This window comes from Benincasa hispida, chromosome 7, assembly GCF_027475165.1.
Source record: "Benincasa hispida cultivar pf3 chromosome 7, pf3_genome.v1.1, whole genome shotgun sequence".
NCBI lineage: Eukaryota > Viridiplantae > Streptophyta > Magnoliopsida > Cucurbitales > Cucurbitaceae > Benincasa > Benincasa hispida.
In genome coordinates this window covers 53688905-53706767 of record NC_143484.1, presented here as the reverse complement: position 1 = coordinate 53706767, position 17863 = coordinate 53688905, and the positions used below count along the sequence as shown (strand labels likewise).

General features: G+C 32.2%; 1 protein-coding gene and 1 non-coding gene across 2 annotated transcripts; both read left to right on the top strand.

The window, feature by feature from the left end:
* The first annotated feature begins 3039 nt into the window (after positions 1 to 3039).
* On the top strand, positions 3040 to 3201 carry LOC120082266 (U1 spliceosomal RNA). Its single transcript, XR_016530980.1, has one exon. It is a non-coding gene; the product is annotated as a U1 spliceosomal RNA (small nuclear RNA).
* A 112-nt stretch (positions 3202 to 3313) lies between these two features.
* Positions 3314 to 12297, top strand: LOC120080886 (Early-responsive to dehydration stress protein (ERD4)). The gene is made up of 10 exons (XM_039035554.2): positions 3314 to 4201; positions 4621 to 4776; positions 5849 to 5912; positions 6279 to 6488; positions 6679 to 6870; positions 8648 to 8946; positions 9389 to 9665; positions 10940 to 11215; positions 11479 to 11712; positions 11797 to 12297. Exons 1-10 carry the CDS (start codon positions 3921 to 3923, stop codon positions 11950 to 11952), a joined length of 2145 nt encoding a protein of 714 aa, XP_038891482.1. The 5' UTR covers positions 3314 to 3920; the 3' UTR covers positions 11953 to 12297.
* Positions 12298 to 17863: the final 5566 nt, after the last annotated feature.

Genomic DNA, 17863 nt, shown 5'->3' with positions numbered 1-17863 from the left:
CATCCCGAATTGATTAGCGATTTCAATCGATTGCATAGGAATATGAGTGTATTTTAACCAAGAAAAAGAAAAAAAAAAGAGAAAAGAGAAACGATAAGTACAAATTTTGATCTAAATTACAATGCATGTGTTATAACAAAATATTGCATAAAAACGATCGTATATGCACTATTTTAGTATTCCATTACATAATTTATCAGAAAATTAGAGATGTCTCATTCCACTGAGGATTAAAATATCTGTGGATATATCTATATATCTGTAAACTAAAGCGTTCAGTATCGATATTCAATATTCATGGATATCTCCAATATTTTTTATCCATGCTCATAAAAAATAAAAACAACTTATATATTTTCCAATATGAATACAACTACTATATCACAACTTAATTTTAGAGTAAAAACAACTTAATTATTAATCTAAATAAATTTTATCGATTTCGTGACACAGACATATTCGTTGATATCGATATTTTATCGATAGATCTGTTGATATATTCGTAAAATTGAAATTTTGATATCGATATTGACATCAATATTTTAATCTTTGCATCCCACACACAAAAATCCTATTTATTAGATCCTATATTCAAACAACTTTTGAAATATTTTCAAAGTTTATATTTAAACCATTTTTATCAAAATAGTTTAAATAAACATGATTTTTTTTAAACCACAATTTCTCTAGTAAATCCAAATAGACATTTCCAATTTAACAACATATGATCTGTTTGAACTTATTAATTTTTTAAAATATTTTATTTAAACTCTCTTAATAAAAATCATTTAAAATAAACTTTGAGTGATTGGCAAATATTTCAATTTTTTTAAATCACTTATTTTCAAAATTAAACCCATCGAAAATTAAACTAAATGGACATTTTTTTCTTTTGAGAAAATAAATCAAACATACATTTAACAAATCAACGCGAACTAGAAAACAATATATATATATATTAGATATTTGTAATAGATAATAAAATAAGGGGGAAATCTAAAAATATATCATATCTTTAAAATATCTGTAACTATGAAGTCAACTTTTAATTTTTTTTTTATAATTTCTAATTTCGCTCTCACTTGTCTTGTCGCACACATTTTTTTTTAGTTTTCTTTCTTTTCTTCGATTTTTACCTTTTTATTTTATTTCATTTCTCCAATTTCTTCTTCTTCACTTTCTTTTTTATTTTCTTTCCTTTCTTCGATTTTTGCTTTTTTTTTTTTATTTCTTTTCTCTACTTTTTTTTTAAATTTATTTTTTCCTTTCATTGATCCGGTTTTTGCTTCTTCCCTTTTTCATAAGAATTACGAAGCTAAATTTCGTACCTAAGACTTTAAAGTATCAAATTCATAAGTGACTTAACACCAACAAATCAATTATCAAGTTTGATTATTATAAAGAAACATTAGATATAAATAGCAAATGAAAATGAATTTGAAATGAACTATTTTTTTAGTCCACAAATTTGCACGATTTTTAGAACCATTTCTTAAAAGTTTGAAATAAGAAACGAAAATAATTATTAAACAAGTTTATTTCTCAACAAATGAGAAATGTGACCAATATCATATGTACCAATAGTTTTTTTCCACATTTTATGAGAATTTAATAGTATGATATCTATCGAAAAGAAACTTGAAAAAATTGCATAGATGGTCCAAAATGAATGGTACAAATTGAAATATTTGTGTATTTGCGTACCATAAATTTGTTTATAAAATCAAACGAAGAATGAAGGTTAGTTTTGGTTGTTCGATGTTTTTACGGAAGTGCCCTTGGGAGGTATCAAAATGAAAATGGACTGTACGAATGTTTGGAAAGAACAAGTAAAAGGACAATAAGGTGGTCAGTAACTATCATTGATAAAAGCTAGCACTGATGGCACACTATCGATGATAGAAGATACCACTAATAACATGTTATCAATGACAAAAGCTACCATTGTTAGCATGTTATCGGTGATAGAGAACGATCACTTATAGCATGATATCAATGAGATCATTGATAGCATGATATCGGTGAGATCGTTGATAACATGATATCGGTGAGATCATTGATAGCATCTTATTAGTGAAGTTATTAGTAAAAGAAGCTATAACTGATAATCACGGTATGAGTGATATTAGTGATACCAGTGATAGAAATTAGGTGAAATCTATATATCAAGTTTCTTTGAAAGTTCATAACTAGTTATGAAAGCCTATTATTGCCAGCCTTAAGTGTTAACATTTCAAGATTGATTCAAATTAATGAATGTCTATCAGTGATAGGGACTGATAACTACTATTAGTGATAACCACGATAAAAGATTATTAGTGATAGCTACTGTGTTAATCTTTCAAAGTTGATAGTCGTTTATAAAAGTCTATCAGTGATAGCCACGGATAGTTTTTCATCATTGGTATAGCCCAATCTTTCAAAGTTGTTGGTTTTTTTTTCAATGTTGATAATTATTTATAAAAGTCTATCATCTATAGCCATTGATAGCCTTGACTATTAATATTTCAAGGTTGATTCCAATTGATGAAATTGTATCAATGATAGCCATTAATAACCGATAGCAAATTAAAACCAATATTTCAAGATTGTATCAATATTTCTCGAATTGAAGGCTACCATTGATAGCAACTATCAGTGATAGCAATCGATCGCTGCTATTAATGATAACTTTCAATTTGAGAAAATCAGAAAAAAGGCAAGCAAAATGGTGGCTAAATGTGGGCTTTTTAGTCTTTTATCATTTTTTATTCTATATATACAATTATTTTATCTTTATACTACACATCCTATTATTTTGGACTTGAATTCCATTTATGCAATTAGTCATAAAAAAAATGACATTTAAATAACAAAAGAGAGTCGAAAATGCCGCAAGGTTCAACTCCGAGAGGCCATTCGGCCCTTCACAAGGAGAAAGTCCAACAGCCCATTTACACGTAGAACAAAATCTACATTAAAATCGTCCCACATTGGAAAAGCGTAAGAAGAAGAGAAGTTGGAAGTAGTATATAAAGCAAGAACTACACCCGTTGAAACATACTTACCTGGACGGGGTCAATGGGTGATCAAGAAGACTCATAGCCTAGGTTGGTGACCTCCATTGCACTCAGGAGGGGTGCCCACCTAAGGTCTGCCTAAAGTGGCAGAGCCTACGTCATAATTTGTGACAGCGGGGGCCTGCGTTCGCGCGGCCCCTTCCCAATCATAGTGCAATAATTTCTACCTTTAACTCTAGCTGTAGGGAACCCTAACATATGATTCTAATTGATAATTTATTCGAAGTGGATTAATGATTATTAATTTGTAATGTGCACCTTAAGTAAAATGATCATTAAAGTCTCGTTCAAACAAAGCTAGCATTTACAGATAGATCGAGCGCGCGTTTCCATGTTTTGTTTTAGTTTTATCTTCTCGAAAATCGAAGCCACCATGCTTAGTGTTTTGTTAAAGTCACTGTCTGATCTTGGATTAGGGTAGTGAATCTTCGTCTTCACGATAATGATCTTTACCAAGTGATTTTGGATTCCATTTTTGCTGTGGCTTTTTCAGATTCCACCGGAGGAGATTCTATTCCCTTCTCAAACCATCATTACTCCGTCAATTACTATACTCGTTGCTCCATTTTCTGTGAAAATACAAATTGAACTCTGTCAGTTCAATACAACTATCTTTTTCTCTCGATTGCGACTTGTTCTTGTTGGGAATTTCCATTTCTCACTTGTTTTTTTTCTGTTAGTGTTCGTATTTGCAACTGGAGAAAAAGTGCATACAGATATTTGTGGAGATCTTATTTGGTTTTCTTGAAACCCTGGCGTTTTTGTTCAGCAGTAGTGTTATTGTTTGCTTTTCTGCGATTTGGGGTTTGGTTATTTATTTAGTATACCGTTGCCTAAGATTCAAATTATAGTTCTGGGGCGATGATTGTTTCTGCACTTCTAACGTCTGTGGGAATAAATTCAGCAATATGTTTTTCGTTTCTGGTGCTATATTCTATATTGAGGAAACAACCGGCTTACTATGGCATCTACATACCACGATTAGTGGCCGAAGGAAAAACTAAACAGAGAAGTGATTTCAATCTAGAAAGATTAATACCCTCTGCCAATTGGGTGAAAAAAGCTTGGATGCTTTCTGAAGAGGAGCTTTTGACATCTTCAGGCCTGGATGCGGTAGTTTTTATGCGAATTGTAACTTTCAGGTAACTAAGTTCAATCAGTTGATTATTTTTCTATTCCATTTTCCATTTGGAAAGATTTGCATCTCCTTGAACTGAACTAAAGAAGGTTCACGGTTAGACTTATATCGTAAAGTGGAGTGGAAACTAAAAAGATCGAAGAAATAAACTACGAGAGCAGGAGCTAATTTACTTCCTTTGAAGACTAGAGACTGAAAGTAAAGAAAGAAGTTACTTGATTAATATTAAAAGTATTTCTGTTGTCTAGCCAGGCAACCAATCCTGTATATAGCAATGAACATTGCCTATTTTATTAAATTGCGTTTTCTAATCGTCCTTTTAGATCTTTTGTGTACAGCCACGTTTGTTTGATATTTGCTTAGATTAGGCAATTCTGTTCCACCCATATGTTGATTTTTTTTTTTCTCCCAAAAATATTGCAGCTTGAAAGTGCTTTTATTTGCTGGGGTCATTGGAATCTTTGTTCTCCTTCCAGTCAACAGCTCTGGAGATCAACTTGCGGATGTTGACCTTGTTAATATTTCAAATAACTCCTTGGATGTATTTACTATTTCCAATGTAAAGGACGGATCACCCTGGTATGTTCTAATCGTGATTTTTATATTAAATATCAAATGGGTGCTTAAACTACAGTACTATTAAGTGTAGATTAATTGTGAAAGTAGATATTGAATTGTTCTGATGCTCAAATGGCTTCATCTCTCTCTCACCTACCCAAACATATTATGGAAGCACACGATAGGCTGCAAGTGGTTTGGAAGTTTGATAGTTATTTTATTATTATTATTATCATTATTTTTTTTTTTAGTTTAACAACATGCGAGTTAGGGAGTTGAACTTCTGAGTTGTAACCTCATGGTCGAGAGTTCATATTTTATGCCAGTTGAGTTATACTTACATTGGTCTAATAGTTGTTTCATTTTGTATTATAATGCTTACCAAGCAAATATGGATGTTGTTGTGAAGTATTTTAACGCACTTATTACACTTTGGGTTGTTAGTGACATTTAAAAGAAGTTCTGTTTTCATTTCAAAAGGTTGGTGAGTATACCAAATGACAGGATGAAAGGCTTGCATATTCTTGGATTTCTTCTTTGATGTTATTCATCATTTTAATGCATGTCATCCATAATTCAGGAAGGTTTGAATACGCTCCATGGTTTTTATCAAAGGTCTTGCACCGTACCCCAAAATTCTCAACTGAGACGACTTAGCAGCATTTTTGGATAGCTAAAGTTTCTCAAAGTCGTCATTTATTTCCTCAAAAACCTAACATGAAGATATTTGTCTACATTTTCTGAAATATTAATGTTTTGTCGATATAATTGTCGGTGTATTAAGTTCTTTCTGACATAATTGCGGGTATTCTGTTTTGATCACCAAGTCAAATAACTATCATGTGTTTTCCTTTCCATATTCGTGTTGCCTTAATCATAACTCGTCATGTTGCACAAATTGTTAAGGGTGTAATCTTGGAAGGAAGAGCTTGCTTTGAAGAAAAAATGTATTGGCTATGCTGGTTTTGTTTCCAAGATTTATACCTCGATTAGTGATAAATGAAATTCACACTCTTGTGGATCATTACAACTTCTACTTTTCTGATTTTTAAGCAAATATTGCCAAACTAATTCAGTTTCTTCTAGTTGGCAGGCTATGGATCCACTTTTCAGCAGTGTATCTTATCACTGCATATATCTGCTGTCTACTGTACTATGTAGGTGACTAATGACCGAAAATATTTGTGCTTCTTTGTATACATGCTTCCGTGATATTTATTTAATATTTCTGCAGCCACTTGACTGGCATTCTTTCCTCTGATGCTATGGTGGTGAAAATCATTAGCATTTGTGCATTCAAAGAATGATACAGTTATATTTTGGAAGGAATGATCTGTCTTTGAAAATAAATCTATTATCTTAGCTTCTTAAGTGCGTTCGTGAGTGTGATAATACAGAGGATGTTAGTTTCAACATTACCAATCTTTACTAACACTCGGCATCTCTCTAAACTTAATTGTAGATCAAGATGATTTGTATGGTAAATTAATAACGTTGGTTAATCTTGAAGTTCAAATTTGTAGGAGTATGACTATATTTCTTCAAGAAGGATCGACTATTTTTGTTCATCCAAGCCCCTGTTTCATCAGTTTACCATCTTAGTTCGTGCAATTCCTGCTTCTCCAGGGAGAAGCATCAGCGAGAGTGTTGAGAATTTCTTTACTGAGTATCACCCTTCAAGCTATCTGTCTCATACAGTTGTTCGTCGGACAAGCAAACTTCGGGGCCTCATTGTAAGCTTCAGACTTCTATGTCCTCTCTCCTTTTCTCACATGAAAAAAGAAACTTGTATCAGGAAAACTAGTTCATTTCCTTGTCTACATGTGTTATTTTGGAGTTGCATATGAAAGCTGGCTGTTGGTGCACGAAATGTGCTGTTATAGTTATCTAATATGTTATGTTCTTTTTCTCTTCATTTCTCAGAATAATGCAAAAACATATTACAGAAGGCTCATCCACTTACAATCGAATCCCAAACACGTAAATTCTAACCGTGGCAGTTGTTTTGGATTGTTCAGAAGGAAGGTTGATCTTGTTGATCGATATGGAAAAAGGTTAGGGGACATAGAACAGCATCTGAGATTGGAACAATCGGAGGTTTTATTGGCTGGAAAAGTATGCACTTCCTTATCAAATTATTTTTCTTTCTTTTTGGTGCATTTTCAATCTTTTCTTGAATCTCAAGTTAAAAAGTAGTACATTGATAATTAATTTGGTAGATATTGCTAAAGATACGAGAACAACAGCATGTCAGATTTGGGAAATTGAATAAAGTTATGCACAGCATCTAATTAAAGGTCTTAACAAAAAGGCTGAATGTATGTATTAGTCCATGATGATCAGGTATTTCTTTTCAATTTCATCTAGATTACTAAAAAAAAAAAAAAAAAAAAAAAAAAAAAAAATCTATTTCCATATGTTAATTTTTTTTTATTATACTTTATTGCTAGTGAATATTAAAAATGGCTGGTGGTTAATTTTCATGACAATGGAGACTAAAACATTCACTTAACCGAAAAAAGAAAAATGACAATGGAGTAGCACGATCAACCTAACAGCCCAACTCAAAATCATTTAAGTGGGGTTTGGTCATCAATTTGTCTGGATACAAATTAATTGAGCCGATTTGGGCAGGGTTGGTTGTTAGAATAATTTGGATTGGATGTTCTAACCCAAATTTACAAAAAAAAAAAAGAAAAAAAAAAGAGAATATATATATATATATATATATATATATATATATATATATATATGAACTTAGTTATGCATGTCTCTTTTAATTTATTAAATTCTCCTACATTTACCTGGGCGAATGCAAATTATTTGTTTCCCAACACAATCCTACCTATGCACACCGCTAAATCTAGTAAAACATGAGTGTTCACATACTTGTTGGAATTCTTGTCAGTTCAGTGTTTCCCGCCTCTGGATAATAGACTTGCGAATATGTGAACAGACAAGTGGCTAGCATCACTCTTGAAAACCAAACATTTACATGTATTCTTAAATGTTTATCAATTTTTCTAGGTTACAATGGAATAACATATCAAATTAGAATTAAACCTTCATGATTATTGCAATAAGTTCTAGGATGATTATTTGGTTCTAAATGTTACAACGATAAAGCTTAAGGATAAAATCTCATTGATTAGGAAGGAAATACAATGAGAAGAGTTTTGTGGGCTTTTCCTTTACTCAATTGAATTTGATTTTTTTCTACCCTCAACTTTCCTTTTAGCAAGGTGGTTTCACAGCATGGAAATTCAATGCCACGTTACTGGCCTTGATGCAGTGAATTTGTTTGTGAAATGGAATTTATCTTGCGACTAAATGATATACCACAGTTCCACAATCAAATTGGTGCAATTTCCCCCGCCCCTGAAATTTGTGACTACTACATCTAATTTTGTGAGACCTGGAATCCGGCTGTGAATGATATAGTAATGGTCCATCCCATCATCTTGTAAAATTAAGTCATTATGGTTTTCAAGCATCAACACCTGTTTCGTTTATTTTTAAGTATGTAATTAAGAGTCTGCCAATTCTGAGAAGTATATTGGATAATTTTCATGATATCCAATTAGAACTTCAATAAATAGTCGTGTATTATTTATTGTTTTCTTTTGGAGTTCTTAAAGACTAAATTGGATTGTTTTTATTAAACCATTTCAACAATTTCTGTTTAGTTATTTATCTTTAGAATCATGATTTACTTCTAAGCTGGTTGTGATTCAGGTGGGGAGTGACATGGCAATATATCTCTTGTTATGCCAGTGTTCTAGGATTTCAAATTGTTAAGTAACTTGTAGAGTTAATATTAGAGGTGTCTCCTGGTTACACTGCTTGGTAGATTGAATCAAACTAATTAACATTTTTTTCTTAATTGCAAAAGGAAGTTCCAGCTGCTTTTGTATCCTTCAAGTCACGTTATGGTGCTGCAATTGCTATGCATATGCAGCAGTCAAATAATCCCGTACATTGGGTGACAGAGCAAGCTCCTGAGCCTCACGATGTATATTGGCCATTCTTTTCTTCAACATTTATGCAAAGATGGTTATCTAAGCTGGGAGTTGTGGTTGCATGTTTCCTTCTTACCGTACTATTTTTTCTACCAGTTCTCTTAGTGCAAGGACTGACTAACCTTAGTCAGTTGCAAATTTGGTTTCCGTTCCTTAAAAGCATTCTTACCATGTAAGTGGTCACTCTTCACCTTTGTTAGAAGTAGCATTTCTTTCCTCTTTCTTTCTTATTTTATTATATATATATATATTTTTTTTGAAGCAATGTCAAAAATTAAAGTTTTAGTCTTTTGAAGGCAATGTTTATATGATAGTCAATAATATAGATTTGTCATAGAAAGCATGAGTGATCAATTCACATGATTTTTTTTTTTTTTAATTTTTCAAATACTGGGATGCTGGAGTTGTCACATAAAGCATAAGAAAGCCAACTAAAAGCCCCGTGTATATATTTCCCTTTGATAGAATTGTTCGCTTGTTTTGTAATGATCAACAAACAGTCGATTGTTTTTTTGTTTGACAATATTCAATAAATGTGAAATGTTTCATGGGTGTGATTTACCTTCTCTTGCTTAACTGACATTCTGATAGTCTAACCTCTAATTATGTTACAGAACATTCATTAGTCAAATAATAACAGGATATCTTCCTAGCCTTATCCTTCAATTGTTCATGAAGATGGTGCCCCCTATTATGGAATGTCTCTCATCCATTCAAGGATATATTTCTTTAAGTGACATAAAAAAGAGTGCATGTTTCAAAGTATTGTGGTTCACCATATGGAATGTTTTCTTTGCTACTGTCTTCTCGGGAACAGCTCTGCTTCAACTTTCAATTGTCTTTGAGCCAAAGACTATTCCTACGAGGCTTGCTGTGGCTGTACCCGCACAGGTGAAGCCTTGTGTCCCTATGAACACTTTCTTTGAATCTTTTACAAATCACTGAAAATAGTTGGGGGTAATATTGTCACATTTGTATATCCTTTCAAGCCGAAACTTATATGATTCAATGAAATTTAGCGACAGTCTTTGGTTCTCACATTTATGTTTATGTCTAAATTGGCTAGGCAAGTTTGTTAAATTCGTAAGCTGTATGAACTATATCGTACAAGTCTAACCACTTTAAAACTTAGTTTCAATCATAAATTGGAATCTCACACTTCTATTTGTGGACAGAGTTCTTATCACAATAGGAACTGTTTGGGGGTTCAACATGAAATGGTATATCCCCACATCCTATATCATCTCAGTGTTTGGAGGCCTATTATCCTATCTCACGGATTTTAATTGTTTGTGGGTCCATTTTTGGAAGGTGTTTCGTATCTCACCGTCATTTTCCTTCCCTGTATCGTATATCATCTCAGTGCTTGAACATACTCAATCATTTTCGGAACGTGTTTTGTTTTTGACCTACTCGATCATACTCGGAAAACATGGACTTTTTCGGTCACCAGGACTCCCCAAAACACCTAATAATCTCAGAAGTTATTAGGTCAAAAACATAAATTTGTGATCCAAAATTGTAGGGGGAGAAAACTTTTTCCCTTTCTTTCACTGAAATTCCCTCCATTACAACTCTTAACTGTAGAGGGCTTATGACAGATAAGAGTTTACCATAAATAAATATTAATTGTCATGACAGATAGCTCTAGTTTTAGTATTTCTTATCATCTTAGGAAAGCAAGTCAATATTAACAATATTAACACCATATTTTGCTCATGTATATATTTTATTTTTATCTCCAAATTTAGTTGCACTAGTCGATTTATGTTGATATACCGTCTTTTCTCCTTGCTGAAAAGGTTTGCTGCTGTAAGTATTACTAATTTGCTATACAACCGATGAAAAGAAAATCATTGTTGTTGCTTGCATGCTTGGCTAGGCTTCATAAATGGCATACTTCTGGTGGGTGTCTCTGGAGTCATTAGTTGACTACAATGGTTTATACGATCTTGAGCAAGCACAGTGTCCTGTGCCTGACCCAAACTTCTCTGAAGCTTGAGAATTTGGAGATTCTATGACTACCTTGACATTTATCCAAAGTTGAATAAAGGATTAATTTGGGCATGTTATAGAAATAATGCATCTATTTATAAATAGAACTCGGTACTTTATATGATCATGGGGCACGGTGTTTTATATTTCTCACCCTGTCTTGATTGTAGGCTTCATTTTTCATTGCTTATGTTGTCACATCGGGATGGACGAACTCACTATCTGAACTCATCAACCTCTTCCCTCTTATTAGCAGTCTTGTAATGAAACCTTTCAGTGGAAACTCGGACGACGAATTAGAAGTTCCATCCATTCCTTACCACAAGAACATTCCAAGTATTCTTTTCTTTGTACTTCTTGGTATCACATATTTCTTCCTAGCACCACTTATTGTGCCCTTCCTTCTTGTCTACTTCAGTCTGGAATACATAGTCTATCGCAACCAGGTTTTTCATCTTCTCTCTTTTTAAATTTTGTACCAAATTTACTGTTTCATCTTCCTAGCTCCACTTCTACTGTTTCATGCATCTTCTAATTCGCCTGTGAAATATTGTTAATTTTAATTTCTATTTACGTTTTTCACCCATGTATGAAGATTTTCACGTTTTTGATTATCATACAATTTTCTTCTTCTTCTTCTTCTACTTTATTGAGTGTTTTAGGCTTTTGTTTGGCAATAATGCTTTTGTTCTTCATGTATAACGTGCAGTTTATAAATGTGTATGCACCCAAGTATGAAACTGCCGGGAAGTTCTGGCCTATTGCGCACAGTTGCATGATATTTTCTTTAGTACTCATGCATGCTATAGCTGTGGGAATATTCACACTGAAGGGGCTCCCCCTCGCATCAACTTTATTGGTTCCTCTCCCCATTTTAACGCTTCTTTTTAATGAATACTGTCGGAAACGGTTCCTACCCAATTTTTCTGCTTATTCTGCAGAAGTAAGTCTACCTGCTGTAAGCCTGCAATATTATACTTCAACTCTCTCTAAAACTGATCTTCACACCACATATTCTTGTTTTCAGACTTTGATAAGGAAGGATAGAGAAGATGAGAATGATCCTGCAATGGCTGAATTTCTAGATAAATTGGTCACCGCATATGCTGACCCGGCCTTGATGCCTGTAACCTTCACTACAAATGCCGACAGTCTAAACCGGCCGCTGATGTCTGAAGATTAAAAATTATTGATGGATATATCTTTAGTTACTGGTGGTCATGAATATTACAACATACATGTGTGATTAGGTCAGGCAAACTTGCCTACTCTTTAGTTGATGAAGAGTGTCGTTTAACTTTCAGGACCATTTATGTTTTGGTTTTCAAGTCTTTGTAACATAATACCAGTAGAAAGATCGAATAAAAAAGCCTATGATAGGGGTAAAGGTGTGAAGAATAAAGCAGAGCTGTAGATTGGGAAGAAATTGTCTTTCATTCCGAGCTTGTGGACTCTGAGGTGAGGCTTTCTCTTGTATAAATTTATGATTGATTAGAGAAAATGCAGATTCCGTCTTTTAGTTTTCAAATATCTCTGGACCAGGCCTTGAATCCACGAGCCAATTCCATCTTCCTGGCCCCGAATTTCCATGATCCATCAATATACTACACAAAAATCATCAAAATTCTCAACTTATAGTCCAAGGCTTGAATATCAGGATAGGTGATGTAGCCTAAAGGATCCAAAGGAAAGAATTCTCTAAGAAACAATTCAAAGTCTAAATTATGAACCAAAAGTTATCAAGGCAAGAAATAGAGATATTTATAGAGGGTTGGAAAGCAAACTAATCCTATTTTTAATTAATCAAATAAACTAATTCTAATCTTAATCTTAATCGATGAGGGATTTTACCAAAGATACCTTAATTACTCCAACTTTATTACATCAATAGGCAAGTAAATTATTCATCGAGGTACTGTTCACAAAGTACAGTGATCGGAAGTCCAAACAAACAGTCGTATTAGAATAGTATTATTGATTAGTGCATTATTGATGCATCCCCCTTATAGCTCTGTAATTAACTAATAAGAGTAGGACAACGTGAAGGAAACAAAGGCTTAAATTTGCAATGTTTGTTCTTATGTAGTCTTGTCTACTAAACAGTACCCAACAACTGATTCCTTCCCTCATTTCTTTAATTCAACCAGATTCTTTTTTTGAGCCATTTCTGAACCCATGGAAGCAAAACAAAGTTGACAGAAAGTAAAATAGACGAGCCAGCTCAAGTCATTCATAAGGGCCACAGTGATATAACTGTTCACATGTCATTATTTTTATTCCTTTTCATAGGTCTAAAACATCATTATTGCTAACTCCACCACTAATGACTTCTACTTTTGTCTTCTTTTGGCGCTGGGGGAGGGGGGATTTCACAGTAAATTAGGTTCGGTTGAGTTAGGGTGTCTAATTTCTACAACTGTGGTATGTTTGAAGTTTAAAATTTAACATTTGTATAAATTTGAGGGCTTAACTTTTATAATTGAAAGTTTGAAAGTATAATTGGATTTATCACTGTACTCAATGGTGGTTTTTGCAATTTGTCCATATTTATTTCGTTTATTTTTACTAAGATAGTAATCAAATTTACTGTTCTTTGATTAGATTATAATTATATGGCCTGTCTGCCGGTTATTACTACAATCTATTCGTAGAACTAATGTATCTTACTTTTGCTGATAGGTTTTTCCACTTCCATAATTTTCTGTATCTACGACTTTGACTCAGGTTCAAACTCCAAAAAATGTACAGAAGAAAGTCTCTTTCTTTCTCTTCCCCCTTGTGGGAGTTTCTATATTCATCAAAACTTCTGCCCCACCTCATCACAACCTGTGATAAAGTTTCTGATATTTTCTTCATTCTCAATTCATTGGCTACTTATTTTCAGATAAAGATGACTTCTTCTAGAGGAGAGAAGAAAAACAATCATTTGAAAGACACATATACCTCTTTGATAACTTAATGTTCTCTCCTGATGCGGAATATTTCGATTGAAAAACGAACAAAACAGACCTCAATCTAACCAGTAAATTAGGTATACCCATTAAAAATAGTTCTTAATGAGAGATATGGCATTAATTTCCTGTGAATTATATATGATGATATGAATATAAGTTTGAGTTGAACCTTATGATTATGATAAGCAGCACCACTAAATTGGCATTATGCCGCCCACCCACTATGTATTATTGGTGCAAGTATCTTACTACTGACACTTCTTGGATTCTCATTGATTGGTGAAATCCAAAGAATTCATCATCATTTCCCAAAGATTTCTTCTTTTGGCTTTAATTTTAGTCTTCAATCAAGGATGTTGCAACTTGCAATTGCAACCCCTCACAAGGAGAGGTTAAAAAGGATAATATGTCCGTTTCCTTCACTATCCACCGGTCTATCACATTCATACTTGGATTTGGAAAATGTCTAGTCTCTTCCTCTTGCTAGGATTCCATTATCCCACTGATCCAACTTTGGTCTTTTCATCGCACGAAACTATGATTAAGTAAACAACAGTAGGCCACCACTTTCCACCTTTAGTTATCATAATCTACAGGTAAATTGTTTACTAAACGGCAAGACAACAATAATTATAGGTCGTTTTCCTTGTGTGTTCTTGTACTGATTATTACTCCTAAAAAGAACGTTAGATGAAAATTTTCTATTGATTTGATTGACTTAGACTAGTAATAACTCTTCTTGTCAAGTCAAAACAAAGCCTAAAATGTTGGCCGATCCGACCGAAAGCCACAAAATTTGGCGACGGCAGTGTTATATTAATGGTGAAATTTGAAGGTTGTCGACATTAGTGGAATATGATGAGTTGAATTTGCTTATTTGACCATAAAAAAAAAACCACTATCCCAACATACAGATACAATGTTCTTAGGAAAACAATAGAAAAGAAAAGCCAAGAAAAGGCAAAAGTAGACTCACCTTTCCCCAAGTGCTCAATATCCCATTTAATATTTATCCTCCATTCACTCCCACCAATCATGTTAACGAGGAAAATGTAAAAAAAGGAGCAAAAAAGGTGGCTTTTGCAGGTGCAATTTTTTCTTTTTCCTTTTAAATTTATATTATTGTTACTTCTATTTTAGCTTTTCTTTTTCCTTAATCAAGTGCGTAAATTTGAGCGAAAAATTTGAACTGCACATGCGTAAATTAGAGCGAGAGATTTGAACCGCACTAATCAAACATTGTCGATAAAATGATTGTTATCATTGTCGTGGTAATTGGAACACCTTTTATTGTGCCTTTTTAATACTAAAAGGATCGAACTAACGTGCATGACACCTTGTGGCATGGAATTTCTATTCTTTTTCTTTTCTGTTCTTTTTTTAGTACAACAATGGCAGGAATGAGGATCAAACATTTGATTTCTAGGAAGAGACATCATGTCAATTATTATTAAGCTAAACTCGTATATGAATTCCTATTCTATTTTTGTGTAAAGTGAAGTGTAAATAATAATGAATATATTGAGTTAAACTCATTTTGGTATATGAATTCTTATTCTATTTTGGTGTAAAGTGAAGTGTAAATAATAATGCACGTATTGGTGTTTTGGTGGATGTATTATCTCTAACAAGACAGTTTCTACTTTTCCAGTAAAGGAGTATTTGGTGGATTGGATGATAATCTAAAGAAGACATTTTAGCATTTTGGTGGATGTATTATCTCTAACAAGACAATTTCTACATTTTTTAGTATGCTCATTTGTTTTAAAAGATGTATGGTATTTGTGATAGAGAAATGTCATTTGTCATAAGGACTGTTTGGTGGATTGGATGATGATCTAAATAAGAAATTATGATTATAAATTTTTGAAGCAAATTGAATGTCAAAATCAGGTACCAAACAGCCTTGTCTTTTCTATTGTTTACACATATTCTGTTGCTTTTCATTTCCTTCCTACTTGTTTTTCACTGTTTCACAATGCTACAAAACAGACACAGGAAACTGCCAACTTATTGATAATTCATTTTCATTACCTGTTGTCTTTCCATTTTTACATCTAAAGCCTTTTGAGTTTTGACTAAACAAATTCAAGTTCATTTTTCTTCATTTAATTCTTGGTTTAGCTCTATGGTTTGCAGATTTTGAAGTGGGAATGGTATACACATGTATGGGTTTAAATACACTTTGAATTTTAACTCAAATTTTAGTTAGTAATGATTTAGTTTTCATACTTTCAAATTTATAAGTATTTAGTTTTAGAACTTCAACGACCTTTGAATTTTAAAAGTTCTTATACATAATCAAAGGTGACACTTAATTTGAAGAGATTTTTCATGATAAGAACTAAATTATAACTTATTATAGTTTAATGACTAAATTGCTACTAATTTGAGAGTTCATGGACGAAATCATTATCAACTAAAGTTCAATAACTAAATTGATATTTCTCCAAAGCGTAGAACCAGAAGTTTTTTTTAGTTCCATGATGGATAATTGATGCTTTACTTACTGAATGGGTGTACTGTCATGTGAAATGCACAAGTCTTATATCACTCCTTTATTTATTTATTTTTCATTTCATAATTATAATTTATAATAACTCGTTCAAATAGAAAAAGCTCTGCTTAATGAACAAATTGAAATTTTGTTTATGGTTTGAAGGAAAAATTGAAATTTTATATATAATTTGTAGACAGAAGTAACATATACACGTGTACATCAATTGATACTTCCACCAAATTTATCAATGGCCTCAATTTAAGATTTGATTTGATAATAACCCTCAAAAGTATGAAGGCTTTTGTTTGATGGAGTCCCTTAACAATATGTGATTATATTTCATATTTATTTGAGATGATGTATTTACAAATAAAGTTGAACTGAGATGGAGAATATATTTCTATCTTTGTCTGGATAAAATTGAAGAATATATTTCTCTCTTTCATGGCAAAAATGAAGACATGATACAAAATGAAAATGACAATTATTCAGTGAGTATCTATAATTGTGGGTCATATTTGTTCTTTAAGTTGAAATTAAAGAATGGGTACAAATCATTCATCAGAAAAGTGTGGAGACTGAAGAAGTACAAACTCTTATTAAGGCATAATGAATTGACCTCCAACAGTGGATAAAAATAAAGGCTTTATTCAACCTCCTCAAGCAAAATTGCTACTATGGCAACCTCAATTCATTGGAGGAAGGGAGTTCATTTATTCCACCCTAAAATTTCAATTCTAGAATCAAAGTCAATAATTTCAAAATGTTATTTTCAAGCTTGACAAAATATACACTAAAATTTAGGTCTGTCTTTTAGGTTTTGTTTGATGATCTTTTTATTTTTGAAAATTAAATTTATAGACACTACTTCCACTTTCAAATTTCTTCATTGGTAATAGTTTAAAAAATCAAGCAAAATTTTGAAAATTAAAAAAAATAACTTTTAAAATATTGTTTTTGGAATTTGGCTAAGAATTCAATAATTGTACTTGAAAAATATTCAAATCATTGTACAAATGGGAGAAGACTTCATTTTTAAAAGCCAAAAATAAAAAATAAAATGATTATCCAACGAATCTTAATTAAAAAAATGGACAATATTAAATTGCCTCCAACTAAATGAATGTCCTCCGTGAGAAATCATAACTCAGCAACAAGGGAAAAAAAGACTCCTTCCTTTTTAGAAATTTAAAGAGTGTTTGATAGACAATCTTTTTGAAGTAAAGTGGTTTAAAGAAACCATAGTTGTATTTTATGTTTTCATATATGTGTTTGATAACAGATTCAAAAATTAAATTTCAATTTCAATAATTTTTTAAAATGTGTCTGAAAATATATTTAGTTACTCACTACACACTAGTTCGAATATAAACCATTACTAATGAATAATTTATGAACTTGTTTTATGTTAAAATTTTGTAATATCATATAATATATATTATGTAATATATTACATATTTTAATTTAACAAAAATAATTGCATATAACATGATATAATATATTTGTTGTTTTTTTAAATCATTCTTAATATAATCTTGCATTTTAAAATCATGAATTCAAAATCTGGATACACTAAAAACATAGAAAAATTGTTTTTAGAATTTGCACAGTTTAGATCAAAGAATCTCGAAACAGTTTTC

Coding starts and splice junctions, on each gene's coding strand:
- LOC120080886 (XM_039035554.2), top strand. CDS start 3,921: ATGATTGTTTCTGCACTTCTAACGTCTGTGGGAATAAATTCAGCAATA. Junction 5,913..6,278: donor TCTGCTGTCTACTGTACTAT/GTAGGTGACTAA, acceptor TCAAATTTGTAG/GAGTATGACTATATTTCTTC. Junction 6,871..8,647: donor AGGTTTTATTGGCTGGAAAA/GTATGCACTTCC, acceptor TAATTGCAAAAG/GAAGTTCCAGCTGCTTTTGT.